At 39.9% G+C, this 19,851-nt stretch overlaps 1 protein-coding gene across 3 annotated transcripts in view; it reads right to left on the bottom strand.

Moving 5' to 3' along the window:
• ACMSD (aminocarboxymuconate semialdehyde decarboxylase) overlaps positions 1-19,851 on the bottom strand; it is a 325,314-nt gene that overhangs the window by 281,410 nt on the left and 24,053 nt on the right. For all 3 annotated transcript variants that reach the window (XM_053698228.1, XM_053698227.1, XM_053698229.1), the window contains exon 2: positions 19,047-19,091. In XM_053698228.1, coding sequence (XP_053554203.1) covers positions 19,047-19,091 — 45 coding nt within the window. The remainder of the gene's footprint in view (positions 1-19,046; positions 19,092-19,851) is intronic.

The following is a 19,851-nucleotide window of genomic DNA, read 5'->3' as shown; positions in this document are numbered from 1 at the left end:
TACCCCCTAAAGTGAGCCCCTACCCCCCCGCCATCTATCTTACCTACGCCCTAAAGTGAGCCCCTACCCCGCCGCCATCTATCTTACCTACCCCATAAAAAGGGAGCCCCTTACACCGCCACCATATATTTTAAAAATATTAACCCCTAATTTAATCCCCCTACACTGCCGCCAGCTATATTAACTATATTAACCCTAAGATAGCTACAATGTAATTAATAATTACATTGTAGCTATTTTAGGGTTTATATTTATTTTACAGGTAACTTGGTATTTATTTTAACTAGGTACAATAGCTATTAAATAGTTAATAACTATTTAATAGCTACCTAGTTAAAATAATTACCAATTTACCTTTAAAATAAATCCTAACCTAAGTTACAAATATACCTACACTATCAATAAATTAAATAAACTACAAATATCTAAACCTAAATACAATAAAATAATCTAAACTAAATTACAAAAAAACCAAACACTAAATTACAAAAAATAAAAAAAATATTACAAGATTTTTAAGCTAATTACACCTATTCTAAGCCCCCTAATAAAATAATAAAGCCCCCCAAAATAATAAAATGTCCCTGCCCTATTCTAAATTAAAAAAGTTCAAAGCTCTTTTACCTTACCAGCCCTTAAAAGGGCCTTTTGCGGAGCATGCCCCAAAGAAAACAGCTCTTTTGCCTTTAAAGAAAAAACACAATACAACCCACCACCCACATACCCCTATTCTAAACCCACCCAAACCCCCTTAAAAAAACCTAACACTACCCCCCTGAAGATCTCCCTACCTTGTCTTCACCCAGCCGAGCAGAACTCTTCATCCGATCCGGGCGATGTCCAATCAAGCGGCAGTGAAGTCTTATTCCATACGGGAGATGTCTTCAATCAAGCGGCAGTGAAGTCTTCTTCCATCCGGCGATGTCTTCAATCAAGCGGCAGTGAAGTCTTCTTCCATCCGGCGATGTCTTCTTCCATCCGGCGATGTCTTCAAGCAAAGTGGCATCTTCAATCTTCTTTCTTCGCTCCTCCACCGCGGAGCATCCATCCGGCACAAAGACTAAACGAGGAATGAGGTACCTTTAAATTACGTCATCCAAGATGGCGTCCGTCGAATTCCGATTGGCTGATAGGATTCTATCAGCCAATCGGAATTAAGGTAGAAAAATCTGATTGGCTAATTGAATCAGCGAATCAGATTCAAGTTCAATTGGTATTGTGTTTTTTCTTTACAGGTAAAAGAGCTGTTTTCTTTGGGGCATGCCCCACAAAAGACCCTTTTAAGGGCTGGTAAGGTAAAAGAGCTTTGAACTTTTTAAATTTAGAATAGGGCAGGGACATTTTTTTATTTTGGGGGGCTTTATTATTTTATTAGGGGGCTTAGAATAGGTGTAATTAGCTGAAAAATCTTGTAATATTTTTTTTATTTTTTGCAATTTAGTGGTTTTTTTTTTTGTAATTTAGTTTAAATTATTTTATTGTATTTTAGTTGAGATATTTGTAGTTTATTTAATTTATTGATAGTGTAGGTGTATTTGTAACTTAGGTTAGGATTTATTTTACAGGTAAATTGGTAATTATTTTAACTAGGTAGCTATTAAATAGTTATTAACTATTTAATAGCTATTGTACCTAGTTAAAATAAATACCAAGTTACCTGTAAAATAAATATAAACCATAAAATAGCTACAATGTAATTATTAATTACATTGTAGCTATCTTAGGGTTTATTTTATAGGTATTTAGATTTAAATAGGAATATTTTAATTAATAATATTAATATTAATTAGATCAATTTTAATAAGAATTTAGTTAGGGATGTTAGAGTTAGATAGGGTTATTATACTTAATATATATATAATATAATAATGATATTAACTATATTAACCCTAATATAATTAGGGTTGATATAGTTAATATATATAATATAATAACTATATTAACTGTATTAACCCTAAAATAATTAGGGTTAATATAGTTAATATAGCTGGCGGCGGTGTAGGGGGATTAAATTAGGGGTTAATATTTTTAAAATAGATTGCGGCGGTGTAAGGGGCTCACTTTAGGGGGTAGGTAAGGTAGATGGCGGCGGGGTAGGGGCTCACTTTAGGGGGTAGGTAAGGTAGATGGCGGCGGGGTAGGGGCTCACTTTAGGGGGTAGGTAATGTAGCTGGCAGCGGTGTAAGGGGCTCACTTTAGTGGGTAGGTAAGGTAGCTGGCGGCGGGGTAGGTGCTCACTTTAGGGGGTAGGTAAGGTAGATGGCGGCGAGGTAGGTGCTCACTTTAGGGGGTAGGTAAGATAGATGGCGGCGGCGTAGGGGCTCAGTAAAGGGGGTAGGTAAGGCAGATGGCGGCAGTGTAAGGGACTCACATTAGGGGGTATGTAATGTAGCTTGTGACGGTGTAGGGGGATCACATTAGGGGGTTATACTTTTAATGTAGGTGGCGGCAGGGTCCGTGTACGGCAGTTTAGGGGTTAAATACTTTATTAGGGATTGCGGCGGGGGATCGCAGTTGACAGGTAGATAGACATTGCGCATGCGTTAGGTGTTAGGTTTATTTAGCAGGTAGTTTAGGGAGTTACGGGGCTCCAATAGACAGCGTAAGGCTTACTACGGCTGCATTTTGTGGTGAGGTGAAAATGGAGTAAGATTTCTCCATTTTCACCACGTAAGTCCTTACGCTGTATATTGGATACCAAACTGCGCTGGTTTGGTATACCTGCCTATGGCCCAAAAAACTACGGGCGAAGGCAGAAATATACAAGCGTAACTTCTAGGTTACGCCGTATATAGGATACCAAACCAGCGCAAATTTCGGCGTCGCCGGCTTTTGCGGGCGACGCTGCATATCGGATCGGGCCCCTGTTATTCTACGTGCAATGGCCAATTTTTCAGCAGTATAGCTATAACGCACCATACCGAGAACTTTTTACCTTGGTGTATGTAAGTAATATTACCACTGTGTATAATTCTTATATTGTAATATTAAAATACTAAACCTCTTTCTTACCCTTCTTACAAGAGACATAAATCCTAACTGCAGTTGCCTACCTCTCTGTATGGAAAATATTTGATCATCCCGGCGGCGGTCCATCTTCTTTATCTTCTGCTCTTCATTTATGATCCTCTTCATGCTGTCACCAGCCGCACACTGAATTTTGAATGCAAGATAGTCCTTTGATATAGGGGTACCCTTGCATTCCTATTGGCTGATTTCATGTTCAAATTCAAATCAGCCAATAGAATTAAAGCTTTTTATATAAAAGGGGTCAAAATTCAATGTGCGGCTGGTGACAGCATGAAGAGGATCGTTATTAAAGAGCTGAAGATAGATGAAGACCACTGCCGCTGCTAGGATGAAGATAAGAAGATGGACCGCCACTGGGATGAAGAAGGAGTGCTGTCGCACCAGATTCACTTTTGGTGAGTACCATCTTGGTGTTTAGAATTAGGTTTTTTTTTGTTTGTTTTTTAAGGAAAAGAGCTGCATAACTTTAGGCAATGCCTTACAAAAGAGCTATTTCTAGTTTAGTGTTGTAATAGTTTTTTTATTTTGAGGTGTTTATTGGGGGGTAGAATAGGTAGAACTTTTTATTTTTGATAATTTGATTATTATTGTTTGTAATGGTAGTTTTTATGTTTTTTAATGTTAGTTTTTACAGTAATGTTAGTTTTTTATTTTTTGTAATGTTATGGGGTTTTTTACTGTAATGTTATTTTTTTTTTTACAGTAATTTAGTTGTTGTTTTTTTTAATTTCTCAGGTAATTTTTTTATTTTTATTAAAGGTAGTTTTTTTTGTAAAGGTAGGGTTAGTCTATTTTTGGTTAACTTAGGGGGTGTTAGGTTAGGTGGTTTAGGTGTTAGTGGGTTACTTTGCGATGTGGGGGACTGGCGGTGCGATGTGGGTTAATAGTGGAGTGGGAACTTTGTGGCGGGCTATATGATGGTATAGGGGTTCTATGGCGGTTTAGATTTTTACAGTAATGTTAGTTTTTTTACAGTAATGTTAGTTTTTTTTTTTAAAAAAAGGTGATAAATTAATTTCTTTCATATTGAGAAGAGTCCATGAGCTAGTGACGTATGGGATATACAATCCTACCAAGAGGGGCAATGTTTCCCAAACCTCAAAATGCCTATAAATACACCCCTCACCATACCCACAATTCAGTTTAACGAATAGCCAAGTTGCGGGGTGATAGAAAAAGGAGTAAAAAGCATCAAAAAAAGGAACTGGAAATATAATTGTGCTTTATACAAAAAAAAACATAACCACCATAAAATGGGTGGGTCTCATGGACTCTTGCCAATATGAAAGAGTTGAATTTATCAGGTAAGTTCTTACATACATTATGTTTTCTTTTATGTAATTGGCAAGAGTCCATGAGCTAGTGACGTATGGGATAGTAATACCCAAGATGTGGTACTCCACAGAAGAGTCACTAGAGAGGGAGGGATACAAATAAAAACAGCCATTTTCTGCTGAAAAAAATAAATTCACATCCAAAAAAATAAGTTTTTCTCATAATTGAAAATGAAAAAACTTATAACATAAGCAGAGGAATCAAACTAAAACAGCTGCCTGAAAAAACTTTTCTACCAAAAACTGCTTCCGAAGAGGCAAACACATCAAAATGGTAGAATTTAGTAAATGTATGCAAAGAAGACAAAGTTGCTGCTCTGCAAATCTGATCAACTGAAGCTTCATTCTTGAAAGCCCACGAAGTGGAAACTGATCTAGTAGAATGAACTGTGATCCTCTGAGACAGGGCCTGACCCGACTCCAAATAAGCCTGATGAACCAGGATGCCAAATAAATGTCAGAAGCTTTCTGACCTTTCCTCGGACCAGAAAAGACAACAAATAGACTAAAAGTCTTCCTGAAATCTTTAGAAGCTTCAACATAATATTTCAAAGCTCTTACAACATCTAAAGAATTTAAGGATCTCTCCAAAGAATTTTTAGGATTAGGACACAAAGAGGGAACAACAATTTCCCTATTAATATTGTTAGAATTCACAACTTTAGGTAAAAACTTAATTGAAGTCCGCAAAACTGCCTTATCCTGATGGAAAATCAGAAAAGGAGACTCACAAGAAAGAGCAGTTATCTCGGAAACTCTTCTAGCAGAAGAGATAGCGAAAAGGAACAACACTTTCCAAGAAAGTAGTTTAATATCCAAAGAATGCATAGGCTCAAAAGGAAGAGCCTGTAAAGCCTTCAAAACCAAATTAAGACTCCAAGGAGGAGAGATTGATTTAATTACAGGCTTGATACGGACCAAAGCCTGCACAACACAGTGAATATCAGGAAACTTAGCAACCTTTCTGTGAAATAAAACAGAAAGAGCAGAGAGTTGTCCCTTCAAGGAACTTGCAGACAAACCTTTATCTAAACCATACTGAAGAAACTGTAAAATTCTAGGAATTCTAAAAGAATGCCAGGAGAATTTATGAGAAGAACACCATGAAATATAAGTCTTCCAAACTCAATAATAAATCTTCCTAGAAACAGATTTACAAGCCTGTAACATAGTATCAGTCACTGAGTCAGAGAAACCTCTATGACTAAGCACACAGGGGCCCATTTATCAAAGGGCTTGCAGACCTGATCCGACACTGCGGATCAGGTCCGCAAGACCTCGCTAAATGCGGAGAGCAATACGCTCTCCGCATTTAACATTGCACCAGCAGCTCACAAGAGATGCTGGTGCAACACCGCCCCTTGCTGACTCGCGGCCAATCGGCCACCAGCAGGGAGGTGTCAATCAACCCGATCGTATTCGATCGGGTTGATTTCCGGTGATTCCTGTCCGCCTGCTCAGATGATTGACATATGCCAAAGTTGTGATATTGTCTGTCTGAAAACAAATGAATGGTTCTCTCTTCAACAGAGGCCAAACCTGAAGAGCCCTGAAAATAACATAGAGTTCTAAAATATTGATTAGTAACCTCGCCTCTTGAGATTTCCAAACCCCTTGTGCTGTCAGAGATCCCCAGACAGCTCCCCAACCTGAAAGACTTGCATCTATTGTGATTACAGTCCAGGTTGGACAAACAAAAGAGGCCCCTTGAGCTATACGATGGTGATCTAACCACCAAGTTAGAGAGAGTCGAACATTGAGATTTAAGGATATTAATTGTGATATCCTTGTATAATCCCTGCACCATTGATTCAGCATGCAAAAAAGCTGAAGAGGTCTCATATGAAAACGAGCAAAGGGAATCGCGTCCGATGCTGCAGTCATGAGACCTAAAACTTCCATTCAGAAAGCCACTGAAGGGAATGATTGAGACTGAAGGTTTCAACAAGCTGAAACCAATTTTATTCGTCTCTTGTCTGTTAAAGACAAAGTCATGGACACTGAATCTATCTGGAAACCTAAAAAGGTGTCTGAGGAATCAAAGAACTTTTTGGTAAATTGATCCTCCAACCATGTCTTTGAAGAAACAACACTAGTTGATTTGTGTGAGATTCAGCAGAATGTAAAGACTGAGCTAGTACCAATATATCGTCTAAATAAGGAAACACTGCAATACCCTGCTCTCTGATTACAGAGAGTAGGGCACCAAAAACCTTCGAAAAAATTCTTGGAGCTGTCGCTAGGCCAAATGGAAGAGCAACAAATTGCTAATGCTTGTCTAGAAAAGAGAATCTCAGAAACCGATAGTGGTCTGGATGAATCAGAATATGAAGATATGCATCCTGTAAGTCTATTGTGGACATATAATGACCTTGCTTAACAAAAGGCAGAATAGTCCTTATAGTCACCATTTTGAAAGTTGGCACTTTTACAAAACGATTCAAAACTTTCAGATCCAGAACTGGCCTGAAGGAATTTTCTTTCTCTGGGACAATGAATAGATTTGAATAAAACCCCAGACCCTGTTCCTGAAACGGAACTGGTATGATTACCCCTGAAAGCTCTAGATCTGAAACACACTTCAGAAAAGCCTGAGCCTTCACTGGATTAGCTGGAACCTGTGAGAGAAAAAATCTTCTCACAGGATGTCTTACTCTGAATCCTATTCGATACCCTTGAGATACAATATTCTGAATCCACTGACTTTGGACATAATCTGCCCAAATGTTTTGGAAAAAATTGAATCCGCCCCCCCACCAGCTGAGCTAAAATGAGGGCCGCACCTTCATGCAGACTTGGGGGCTGGCTTTGGTTTCTTAAAAGGCTTGGATTTATTCCAACTTAAAGAAGGTTTCCAATTGGAACCAGATTCTTTGGGGGAAGGATTGGCTTTTTGTTCCTTTTTCTGTCGAAAAGAATGAAAACGATTAGAAGCTTTAGATTTACCCTAAGGTTTTTTATCCTGAGGTAAAAAAAACTCCCTTTCCCCCCAGAAATAATAGAATCCAACTGAGAACCAAATAAATTGTTGCCTTGGAAAGAAAGAGATAGTAATCTAGACATAGATACCGTGTCAGCATTCCAATATTTAAGCCACAAAGCTCTTCTAGCTAAATAAGCTAAAGACATAGATTTAACATCAATTTTGATGATATCAAAAATAGCATCACAGATAAAATGATTAGCATGTTGAAGCAAGCGAACAATGCTAGACAAATCTGAATCTGTTTCCTGTTGCGCTAAGCTTTCCAACCAAAAAGTTGATGCAGCTGCAACATCAGCCTTGGATATAGCAGGCCTAAGAATATAGCCAGAAAATAAATAAGCTTTCCTTAGATAAGATTCAAGTTTTCTATCTAAATGATCCTTAAAAGAAGTACTATCTTCCATAGGAATAGTAGTACGTTTGGCAAGAGTAGAAATAGTCCCATCAACTTTGGGGATTTTTTCACAAAACTCCAATCTAGCTGCTAGCAAAGGATACAACTTCTTAAACCTAGAAGAAGGAATAAAAGAAGTACCAGGTCTATTCCAGTCCTTAGAAATTATATCAGAAATAGCATCAGGAACTGGAAAACCTCTGAAATAACCACAGGAGGTTTGTAAACAGGATTTAAACGTTTACGAATTTTAGTATCAAGAGGACTAAATACCTCAATATCCAAAGTAACCAACACTTCTTTTAATAATTTACGAATATACTCCATCTTAAAGAGATAAGTAGATTTGTCAGTGTCAATATCTGAGGTAGGATCTTCTGAATCAGATAGATCCTCATCAGAGGAGGATAATTCAGTATGTTGTCGGTCATTTGAAATTTCATCAATCTTATGAGAAGTTTTAAAAGACCTTTTACATTTATTAGAAGGCGGAATAGCAGACAAAGCATTCTGAATCCCATCAGCAATAAAATCTTTAATGTTAACAGGGATATCATGTACATCAGATGTTGAAGGAACACCAGGCATTGTACTAGTACTGATGGATACATTCTTTGCATGCAAAAGCTTGTCATGACAACTGTTAATGACAACATGACAACATAATCTCCACAAACTCACAACAGATACACTTAGCTTTGGTAGAACTGTTATCAGGCAGCAGGATTCCAACATTGGTTTCTGAGACAGGATCAGATTGAGACATCTTGCAAATGTAAGAGAAAAAACAACATATAAAGCAAAATTATCAATTTCCTTATATGGCAGTTTCAGGAATGGGAAAAAATGCAAAAAGCATAGCCCTCTGAGCATAAAAAAGAGCAAGAGGCATATAGGAAGTGGGGTTTAAATAATTAAATAATTTGGCACCAAGAATGACGCACAACGCAAATGAAATTTATTTGCGCTAACAACAACCGGAAATGTCGCAACTCGCATCATGGCAGATGCAACCTTGTGCAAGGAAACCTGGCGTCAACTAAGACTCTGGAAATTACAAATTTGCATCACCGAACGTACCTTCGCACCAAAGAATTCTCGCGCCAAGAATGATGCAATAAATATCAGCATTTTGCGACCTCGCAAGTCTAATTTTGCCCGCAAAATTAATGAAAAAGCAGTCAATTTTGAAGAAAAGACTATACCCCAGGTAATAAAAAATATCTTCCTAAATATGTTTCCCAATATGAAACTAATAGTCTGCAAAAGGAAATATACATAAACCTGACTCATGGCAAATATAAGTACAATACATATATTTAAAACTTTATATTAATACATAAAGTGCCAAACCATAGCTGAGAGTTTCTTAAGTAATGAAAATATACTTACCGAAAGACACCCATCGACATATAGCAGATAGCCAAACCAGTACTGAAACAGTATCAGTAGAATTAATGGAATATGAGAGTATATTGTCGATCTGAAAAGGGAGGTAGAAGATAAATCTCTACGACCGATTACAGAGAACCTTTGAAAAGATTCCGTGAGGAAAACCATAGAACCAATAGGTGATACTCTCTTCACATCCTTCGGACAAACACTGTACTCTGAGAGGAATCGGGCTTCAAAATGCTGAGATGCGCATATCACAAAAGAAAATCAAGCACAAACTTACTTTACCACCTCCATAGGGAGGCAAAGTTTGTAAAACTGAATTGTGGGTGTGGTGAGGGGTGTATTTATAGGCATTTTGAAGTTTTGGAAACTTTGCCCCTCCTGGTAGGATTGTATATCACATACGTCAATAGTTCATGAACTCTTGCCAATTACATGAAAGAAAAGTTTTTTTTGTTTTTTTTTAATTTCTCAGGTAATTTTTTTATTTTTATTAAAGGTAGTTTTTGTAAAGGTAGAGTTAGTCTAACTTTGGTTAACTAAGGGGGTGTTAGGTTAGGTGGTTTAGGTGTTAGTGGGTTACTTTGCGATGTGGGGGCCTAGCGGTTTAAGGGTTAATAGTGGAGTGGGGACTTTGCGATTTGGGGGACTGGCGGTTCGTGGGTTAATAGTGTAGTGGGAACTTTGTGGCGGGCTATGTGGTGGTATAGGGGTCTTATAGCGATTTAGGTTAGCGCGCAAGTAGGGTGTTAGAATTTACCCCCACTTTTATTGGTCCATTGACTTCTATGGGGAATAGGTTATCGCACGCGCAATATTGTAAGTTCAGCTTTTTGCTCACATTGGGTTAGCACTGGAGTGATAACTTTTTACTTTCAACTTGTAATACCAACTCAACCCGATGCACACAAACAGTTTACTGCTAGCACAGTTAGCGCTCTAGCAAAAGTGCTAAATAACGATTAACTTGTAATCTAGCCCAGTGTGTTTATCTCAAACATAATATCCTATGCTAATGTGATATCTAATAGATCTGGATACTAACACAAGTGAATACCAGTATTTCCACTCACTGTATAAAATAATGAATTTGCATTAAAGGGATATTCCTTAATTTTACTTCTATCACATGATAAGATTAAAGTTGATTACTATATACTTATTTGCAATTAAAGCCCAAGATTCATTACAACCTAGGACTATAGGATGATTTGAATATAACATTAGTAACCCACATACTCCTGTTAGAGGTACACACAACATAGAAATCAGTACAATTTAGATATCCTCTTTATTAATTTGCAGTATCATACTATGCGGTTATGATTATTTTAAACTGTGTATATAAACAGCATGCAAGTATAAGTATTAGCAATAATCTATTTTTACACATCAAGTAGAGTGTGTGTATACACAGATTCAGATTATATTGAACAATCAGATGGAAACATTCGGCTAGATTACGAGTCTTGCATTAGGGTTAAAAAGCAGCGTTGAGAGGTCCCAACGCTGCTTTTTAACGCCCGCTGGTATTACGAGTCTGGCAGGTACAGATGTACCGCTCACTTTTTTTCTGCGACTCGAGCATGTTGCAAATTCCCTTACATCAATTGCGTATCCTATCTTTTCCATGGGATTTGCCTAACGCCGGTATTACGAGTCTTGGAAAAAGTGAGTTTAGTTCTTAACTAAAGTGCTAAAAAGTACACTAACACCCATAAACTACCTATTAACCCCTAAACTGAGCCCCCCCCCGCACATCGCAAACAGTTAAATAAAATTTTTAACCCCTAATCTGCCGACCGGACATCACCGCCACTGTAATAAATATATCAACCCCTAAACCGCCGCACTCCCGCATAGCAAACACTAGTTTAATTTTATTAACCCCTAATTTGCCGTCCCTAACATCGCCGACACCTACCTACATTTATTAACCCCTAATCTGCCGACCCCAACGTCGCCGCCACTATACTAAATGTATTAACCCCTAAACCTAAGTCTAACCCTAACCCTAACCCCCCCTAACTTAAATATAATTTAAAATAATCGGAAAAAAATGACTACAATTAACTAAATAATTCCTATTTAAAATGAAATACTTACCTATAAAATAAACCCTAAGCTAGCTACAATATAACTAATAGTTACATTGTAGATATCTCAGGGTTTATTTTTATTTTACAGGCAACTTTATATTTATTTTAACTAGGTACAATAGTTATTAAATAGTTATTAACTATTTAAAAACTTCATAGTTAAAATAAGTACAAATTTACCTGTAAAATAAACCCTAACCTAAGTAACAATTACACCTAACACTACACTATAATTAAATTAATTACCTAAACTAACTACAATTAATTACAATTAAATTAAATAAACTAATGTATGAAAAAAAACAAACACTAAATTACAGAAAATAATAAAATAATTACAAGAATTTTAAACTAATTACGCTTAATCTAATCCCCCTAATAAAATAAAAAAGCCCCCCAAAATAATAAAAATCCCTACCCTTTACTAAATTACAAATAGCCCTTAAAAGGGCCTTTTGCGGGGCATTGCACCAAAGTAATCAGCTCTTTTACCTGTAAAAAAAAAACAATACCCCCCCCAACATTAAAACCCACCACCCACACACCCAACCCTACTCTAAAACCCACCCAATCCCCCCTTAATAAAACCTAACACTACCCCCTTGAAGATCACCCTACCTTGAGACATCTTCACCCAACCGGGCAGAATTAGTCCTCCAGACGGGCAGAAGTCTTCATCCGATCCAAGCAGAAGAGGACCTCCAGACGGCCAGAAGTCTTCATCCAGATGGCATCTTCTATCTTCATCCATCCGGAGCGGAGCGGGTCCATCTTCAAGCCATCCGAAGCCATCTTTAAGCCAATCGTAATTAAGGTAGAAAAAATCCTATTGGCTGATACAATCAGCCAATAGGATTGAAGTTCAATCCTATTGGCTGATTCAATCAGCCAATAGGATTGAGCTTGCATTCTATTGGCTGATTGGAACAGCCAATAAAATGTGAGTTCAATCCTATTGGCTGATTGGATCAGCCAATAGGATTTTTTCTACCTTAATTCCGATTGGCTGATAGAATTCTATCAGCCAATTGGAATTGAAGGGACGCCATCTTGAATGACGTCACTTAAAGGTACCGTTATTTAGTGTTAGTCATTGGATGGAAGAGGATGCTCCGCGTTGGATGGCTTGAAGATGGACCCGCTCCGCTCCGGATGTATGAAGATAGAAAATGAGGCCTGGATGAAGACTTCTGTGTCACGGTGCCAGGAATCAGACTGAGACGAGAAGTGCAAAAATAATTACACCTTTATTTATAGCAAAAAATAGTCCACAAGTCAAATAACAAGCCCAGAGTCAAAACCAGAGCTTGTAGTCAGATGAGCCGAGTCAGGAGCCAAAGCGAATAGTCAGACAAGCCGGAATCAGGAACAAGGAAAAAAGCAGAGTCAGGAACAAGCCAGGGATCAGGAACCAGGAAGGATGTCAGGCAGCCAGGTAATACACAGGAACTCTCACAAACAGGTCTGAGACAACGCAAATGCAAAGCATACTGAACAGAGGCCGTTTAAATAATAAGTGATGACATCACAATTCTGAGATTGCATCCTGTCTCACATGGATGATGCACACCAGCCTGGCCATAAAAGGAAGTGTAGGAGATGAGCAGCATCCCCCACAATGCACCATAGTCAGGAAGAGAGGTGAGTAAAATGGCTGCCAACAGCACATGGCAAACAACAGGGAAAAACCCTGACAGTACCCTCCCCTCAATGACCCCTCCCCTGCGGGAGGACAAAAGGCTTATTGGGGAAATGGGCATGGAAGGCACAGAAGAGGGCAGGAGCATGAACATCAGAGGAGGGAACCCAAGAATGCTCCTCCGGACCGTAGCCCCTCCAGTGAACCAAATACTGTACACGGCCCCTGGACATACGAGAGTCAATAATGCTGCTGACCTCATACTCCTCATGTTTGTCAACAAAGATAGGACGGGGATGAGGCAACACAGTGGTAAACTGATTACAAACCAATGGTTTCAAGAGGGAGACATGAAAAACATTGGAGATGCGCATAGCAGGAGGAAGGTCAAGAGCGTAGGCCACAGGATTAACCCGTCGGAGTATTCGAAAAGGACCAACATAACGGGGAGCCAATTTATTGAAAGGCACACAAAGGTTCAAGTTGCGGGAGGACAGCCAAACACTCTCACCAACCTGGTAGGAAGGTGCGGGCAGACGCCTACGATCAGCCTGGAACTTTTGGCGCTGCATAGAACGATGAAGGCAATCCTGAATCTGCACCCACGTGGAACGGAGTTGCCGGAGATGCTCCTCCAAAGCCGGAATACCCTGAGACATGAATGAATTGGGCAACAAGGATGGTTGAAACCCATAATTCGCCATGAACGGGGATAACTTGGAGGAAGCATTAATAGCACTATTACGAGCAAACTCTGCCCAAGGTAATAGTTCAGACCAATTATTGTGGTGATCTGAGACATAGCAACGGAGGAACTGTTCCAGAGCTTTATTAGACCGTTCCGAAGCCCCATTGGATTGAGGGTGATATGCCGAGGAGAAGGAAAGCTGGATTCCCATTTGAGCACAAAAGGAACGCCAAAATCTGGAGAAAAACTTGCTACCCCGGTCCGACACTATCTCCTTGGGTAACCCATGTAAACGGAAGACCTCCCGGGCAAAAATTGAAGGAAGCTCCTGAGCAGTAGGCAGCTTCATCAAGGGAATGCAATGTGACATTTTAGAAAAAACGGTCAACAACCATAAGGATAACAGTATTGCCATTGGAAACAGGGAGCTCGACAATGAAGTCCATGGAAAGATGTGTCCAAGGATGATCACCATTAGCAATAGGTTGAAAAAGACCCACAGGAAGACGTTGAGGAGTCTTATTCTGTGCACAAACTGAGCAGGAGGCAACATACGCAGCAATATCAGAACGAAGACCTGGCCACCAGAATTGTCGACTGACAGACCAAATCATTTGGTTCTTGCCTGGGTGACCTGTGGCTTTAGGATAGTGGTAAGTGTGCAAAAGTTTAGTTTGAAGATTCTCAGGAACAAAACACTTACCACTAGGTTTCTCAGGAGGTGCATTGGTTTGTGCAGCCAGGATCTCCTCCCCCAAGAGAGAAGTCAAATTAGTACGTATGGTAGCCAAAATATGGTCAGGAGGTATAACAGGAATAGGTACAGACTCCTCCTTGGACAGAGGCGAAAATTGTCGAGAGAGGACATCAGCCCTATCATTCTTACTACCAGGCAGGTAGGAGACCACATAATTAAACCAAGACAAAAATAGGGCCCATCTGGCCTGTCGGGGCGACAAACATTTTGCTTCAGATAGATAAGTTAAATTCTTGTGGTCAGTAAGAATGAGCACTAGCACGCTAGTACCCGCGAGAAGATGCCTCCATTCCTTGAGTGCCAAAATTATGTCCAGTAATTCCCTGTCACCAATTTCATAATTGCACTCTGCTGGAGACAATTTCTTAGAGAAGAAACCACACGGATGCAAGGAACCGTCAGGCGTAGGACGTTGAGACAAGAGGGCACCTACTCCAGTCTCAGACGCATCGACCTCAAGAATGAAAGGCAGGACAGGGTTAGGATGAGCCAGAACTGGAGCGACAGCAAAGGCAGTCTTAAGACTATCAAAGGCCTTAATGGCAGTAGGTGACCAATGGAGTGGATCATTCTCTTTACGGGTCATGTCTGTGATATGTTTGACCAAGGAAGAAAGGTTTTTAATAAACTTTCTATAGTAATTGGCGAACCCCAAAAAACGTTGAATAGACCGAAGACCAACTGGGCGTGGCCACTGCAGAACTGCAGATTACTTGTCAGGATCCATGGAGAACCTTCAATGGAGATAACATGACCTAGGAAGGTTACTTGAGTCTGATAGAACTCACATTTCTCGAGTTTACAAAACAGGCCGTTCTCACATAGTCTCTGAAGAACCTGTGTAACATCAGAACGATGAGCCTCAAGTATGGGTGAGTGTATGAGGATGTTGTCTAAGTACACCACAACACACTGTTGCAACATATCTCATAGGACATCATTAATAAATTCCTGAAAAACAGCAGGAGCATTACATAGGCCAAAGGGCATTACAAGATACTCATAATGCCCGCTCCTGGTGTTAAATGCTGTTTTCCATTCGTGACCCTCCTTAATCCTAACGAGATTGTACTCTCCTCTCATATCAAGTTTAGTAAAGACCGTAGCTCCCTTGAGGCGGTCAAAGAGTTTTGTAATGAGTGGAATAGGGTAAGCATTCTTAATGGTAAGACGATTAAGACCCCTATAATCGATACATGGTCTTAACTCGCCACCCTTTTTCTTCACAAAGAAGAAGCCAGCCCCTGCAGGAGAGCAGGATTTGTGGATGATTCCCCGCGACAGAGCATCAGCAACATACTCCTTCATAGCACAATTCTCTGCCACAGACAGAGGGTACACCCAGCCCCGAGGAGGAATGGCTCCGGGTTGCAGGTCTATGGCACAATCATAAGACTGGTGAGGAGGCAACGTACCAGCACGCACCTTGTCAAACACGTCTAGGAACTCTCGGTACTCCTCTGGCAATTGAGATACCGAAGAAGTGCACAAGATTTTAACTGGTTTCCGAAGACAAGTGGAAATACATTGTGGGGACCACGACAAAATTTCGGACCTGTGCAAGTCGAGACTGGGATTGTGCTTTTGGAGCCAGGGATAACCCAGAACAACCGGAAAATGCGGAGAGTTAATCACCTGGAACTGGAGGGTTTCAAAATGGAGAGCCCCAACAGCCATGGACAATGGAGCAGTTTCGTGAGTAATGAGTGTGGGCTGAAGGGGCCTGCCATCAATGGCCTCAATAGCAAGTGGAATGGACCGAGGCAAAACAGGAATGGAGTGCTTTGATACAAAATCACTGTCAATGAAATAGCCCGTAGCACCGGAGTCATCAAGAGCCTGAGTGACTATGGAGGAGTCTACCCAGGAAAGGACAACCATGACAAAAGGTTTCTCCTTAAGCGGTTCCGGGGACGAGGATAAACCACCCAAGGTCTGCCCCCGACAGGACCTTAGGTGTGAGCGTTTCCCGGCCATGTAGGACAAGACTTCAAAAGGTGGCCCTGTAACCCACAATAGAGGCAGAGCCCCTCCCTCCTCCTAAAGGCCCTCTCCACCGCAGAGAGACACGTGAATCCCAACTGCATTGGCTTAGCAGTACCTGGTGACACGGGACCAGGAGGCATGGGAGGAGAGGGAGGCATGGGTGGGAACAAACACGTAGGAGACAAAGGAACAGGAGGCTTCCGCAAGCGCTCCTTGAAAGAGGGCCTCTCTCTGAGTCTGATATCAATTAGGATAAAAAAAGACACCAATTCCTCGAGATCCTCTGGTAAATCTCTGGCAGCAACTTCGTCTTTAATCACATCAGAGAGCCCATGAAAGAAGGCGGCAACAAGGGCTTCATTGCTCCAACCTACCTCTGCGGCAAGCGTACGGAACTCAATAGCATACTGAGCAACAGATCTTGTACCATGCTGAATGGACATGAGTCATTTAGCAGCAGAGGAGGAGCGAGCCGGAACATCAAATACCCTTCGAAAGGAGGCCACAAATTCAGGGTAATTTGAAATCACAGGTTTATTAGTCTCCCACAAGGGATTAGCCCAGGCAAGAGCTGTGTCAGAGAGCAACGAGATGAGAAATCCCACCTTAGCTTTGTCAGAGGTAACATCTCAAAGTAAATGCCCACCTGGTTCAAAAACCCTCTGCACTGAATAGGATCGCCTCCATATCGCTGAGGTAGAGGTGCAGAACCGGACATGCTCCTGGTAGGCATAGATGCAGCAGCGGAAACAGGAGCAGCCATAACTTGCAGGACACTTTGGTCCAAATGTGCAGTGCGAGTCAGCAGGGTTTGCAGGGCTAGTGTAAATTGATCCAAGCGGTGATCCTGTTCATCCATGCTGGAAATGATGGCAGGTAAAGGTGGATTATTAGCACCATCAGGATTCATGTCCTTTGCGTAATGTCAGGGTGCCAGGAATCAGACTGAGACGAGAAGTGCAAAAATAATCACACCTTTATTAATAGCAAAAAATAATAAAAAATCCACAAGTCAAATAACAAGCCAGGAGTCAAAACCAGAGCTGGTAGTCAGACGAGCCAAGTCAGGAGCCAAAGCGAATAGTCAGACGAGCCGGAATCAGGAACAAGGAAAACAGCAGAGTCAGGAACAAGCCAGGGATCAGGAACCAGGAAGGACGTCAGGCAGCCAGGTAATACACAGGAACTCTCACAAATAGGTCTGAGGCAACGCAAAGGCAAAGCATACTGAACAGAGGCCCTTTAAATAATAAGTGATGACATCACAATTCTGAGATTGCATCCTGTCTCACATGGATGATGCACACCAGTCTGGCCATAAAAGGAAGTGTAGGAAATGAGCAACATCCCCCACAATGCACCATAGTCAGGAAGAGAGGTGAGTAAAATGGCTACCAGCAGCACATGGCAAACAACAGGGAAAAAACCCTGAGATTCTGCCCGTTTGGAGGACCTCTTCTTCACAGATCGGATGAAGACTTCTGCCCGTCTGGAGGACCACTTCTGCCCGGTTGGGTGAAGACGTCTCAAGGTAGGGTGATCTTCAAGGGGGTAGTGTTAGGTTTTATTAAGGGGGGATTGGGTGGTTTTTAGAGTAGGGTTGGTTGTGTGGGTGGTGGTTTTTAATGTTGGGGGGGTATTGTATTTTTTTTTACAGGTAAAAGAGCTGATTACTTTGGGGCAATGCCCCGCAAAAAGCCCCTTTAAGTGCTATTTGTAATTTAGTGTAGGGTAGGGATTATTTTGGGGGGGCTTTTTTTATTTTATTAGGGGGATTAGATTAGGTGTAATTAGTTTAAAATTAGTTTAAAATTAGTTTAAAATTCTTGTATAACTATTTAATAACTATTGTAGCTAGTTAAAATAAATACAAAGTTGCCTGTAAAATAAAAATAAACCCTGAGATAGCTACAATGTAATTATTAGTTATATTGTAGCTAGCTTAGGGTTTATTTTATAGGTAAGTATTGGGGGGTGTTAGGGTTAGGGTTAGACTTAGATTTAGGGGTTAATATATTTATTATAGTGGTGACAGCAGATTAGGGGTTAATAAGTGTAGTTAGGTGGCGGTGACATTGGGGGCAGCAGAGTAGGGGTTAATAAATAAAAAGTAGGTGTCGGCGATGTTGGGGGCAGCAGATTAGGGGTTCATAGGCATAATGTAGGTGGCGGTGATGTCCGGAGCGGCAGATTAGGGGTTAATAATATAATGCAGGTGTCGGCGATGTTAGGGGCGGCAGATTAGGGGTTAATAAGTGTAAGATTAGGGGTGTGTAGACAAATTTCGAATTTACTCCTATTATCAAATTTTCTTCATTCTCTTGGTATCTTTATTTGAAATGCAAGATTGTAAGTTTAGATGCCGGACCATTTTTGAAGAACAACCTGGGTTGTCATTGCTGATTGGTGGATAAATTCATCCACCAATAAAAAAGTGCTGCCCAGAGTACTGAAACCAAAATAAAGCTTAGATGCCTTCTTTTTCCAAAAAAGATAGCAAGAGAACCAAGATAAATTGATAATAGGAGTAAATTAGAAAGTTGAGTAAAATTGCATGCTCTTTCAGAATTACAAATGAACAAATATGGGTTCAGTGTCCCTTTAATAAGTGTATTCTGTTCCAGTTCCCTTAACTGGAAATTGTAAATCAGATATCACATTTCACTCTGTTTGTTTTCTCTCTTTGTCAGGGATACATTGCTGTTATATTCCTTCTATGATAAAATATAACACACCTGGCAGTGATGCTGCATCTGGATCCATCCTCCGTAACCATATCTCTGTTAATAAAATAAAATAAGAACTGGGTTATTTTTAATAAATCTATAATGTATGAATTGCTTGTTAACAGAAAGTTAAAATGTATGGCACATTAAATGGGCATTGTAACACAAACATACACTTATACACTATTGCATTTGTTTTTCTAAACAAAATTAAGTAAATTGAAGCTACAGAATTATTGGTTTTGCACTTCTTACTAATACTCATTCACTGATACAGATGTACTGATCAACTCGTTTGATAGAAATGGTTTATTCTGGACAGGAATGTGCGCTTTTTCAAAAAACACTCTAACTTGGTACATTTTCCTTTCATCTACCATAGGTATGAAATGGCCTGACTCAACGTCTTATGTTGGTGAGCTAATCAGATTTAAAAAATAAAAGCTTAATTTACACAGATTATGTGTAAAAAAGAGAAAAGTTACAACAGTAATTAGCAAACATACAGTATTTGCTAAATAATTTAAGCATTAAGGATCTGACAATCTAAATTCTTCTAAGATATTTCCAGATAAATTAAGAGACAAATAAATGGGAATGCAAATGATATGATCTTTAAATGGTTCAATCCTCTACAGACCTTATAGGACAAAGATGTGCTCTATTTACTACAATTTCATAAAACAAACTGTAACTATTAACAACATTTCATTTGATTAAATTAGCGTGTTTAACTTATTTTAAACAAATAATGTCACATTTTGTGATACTAGTTGTAAAGATATTATGTCCCTGTATCTTAATAGAAAAATTA

The sequence above is a fragment of the Bombina bombina genome, chromosome 1 (genome assembly GCF_027579735.1).
Source record: "Bombina bombina isolate aBomBom1 chromosome 1, aBomBom1.pri, whole genome shotgun sequence".
Lineage (NCBI taxonomy): Eukaryota > Metazoa > Chordata > Amphibia > Anura > Bombinatoridae > Bombina > Bombina bombina.
This window is presented reverse-complemented; position numbering and strand designations above follow the sequence as displayed.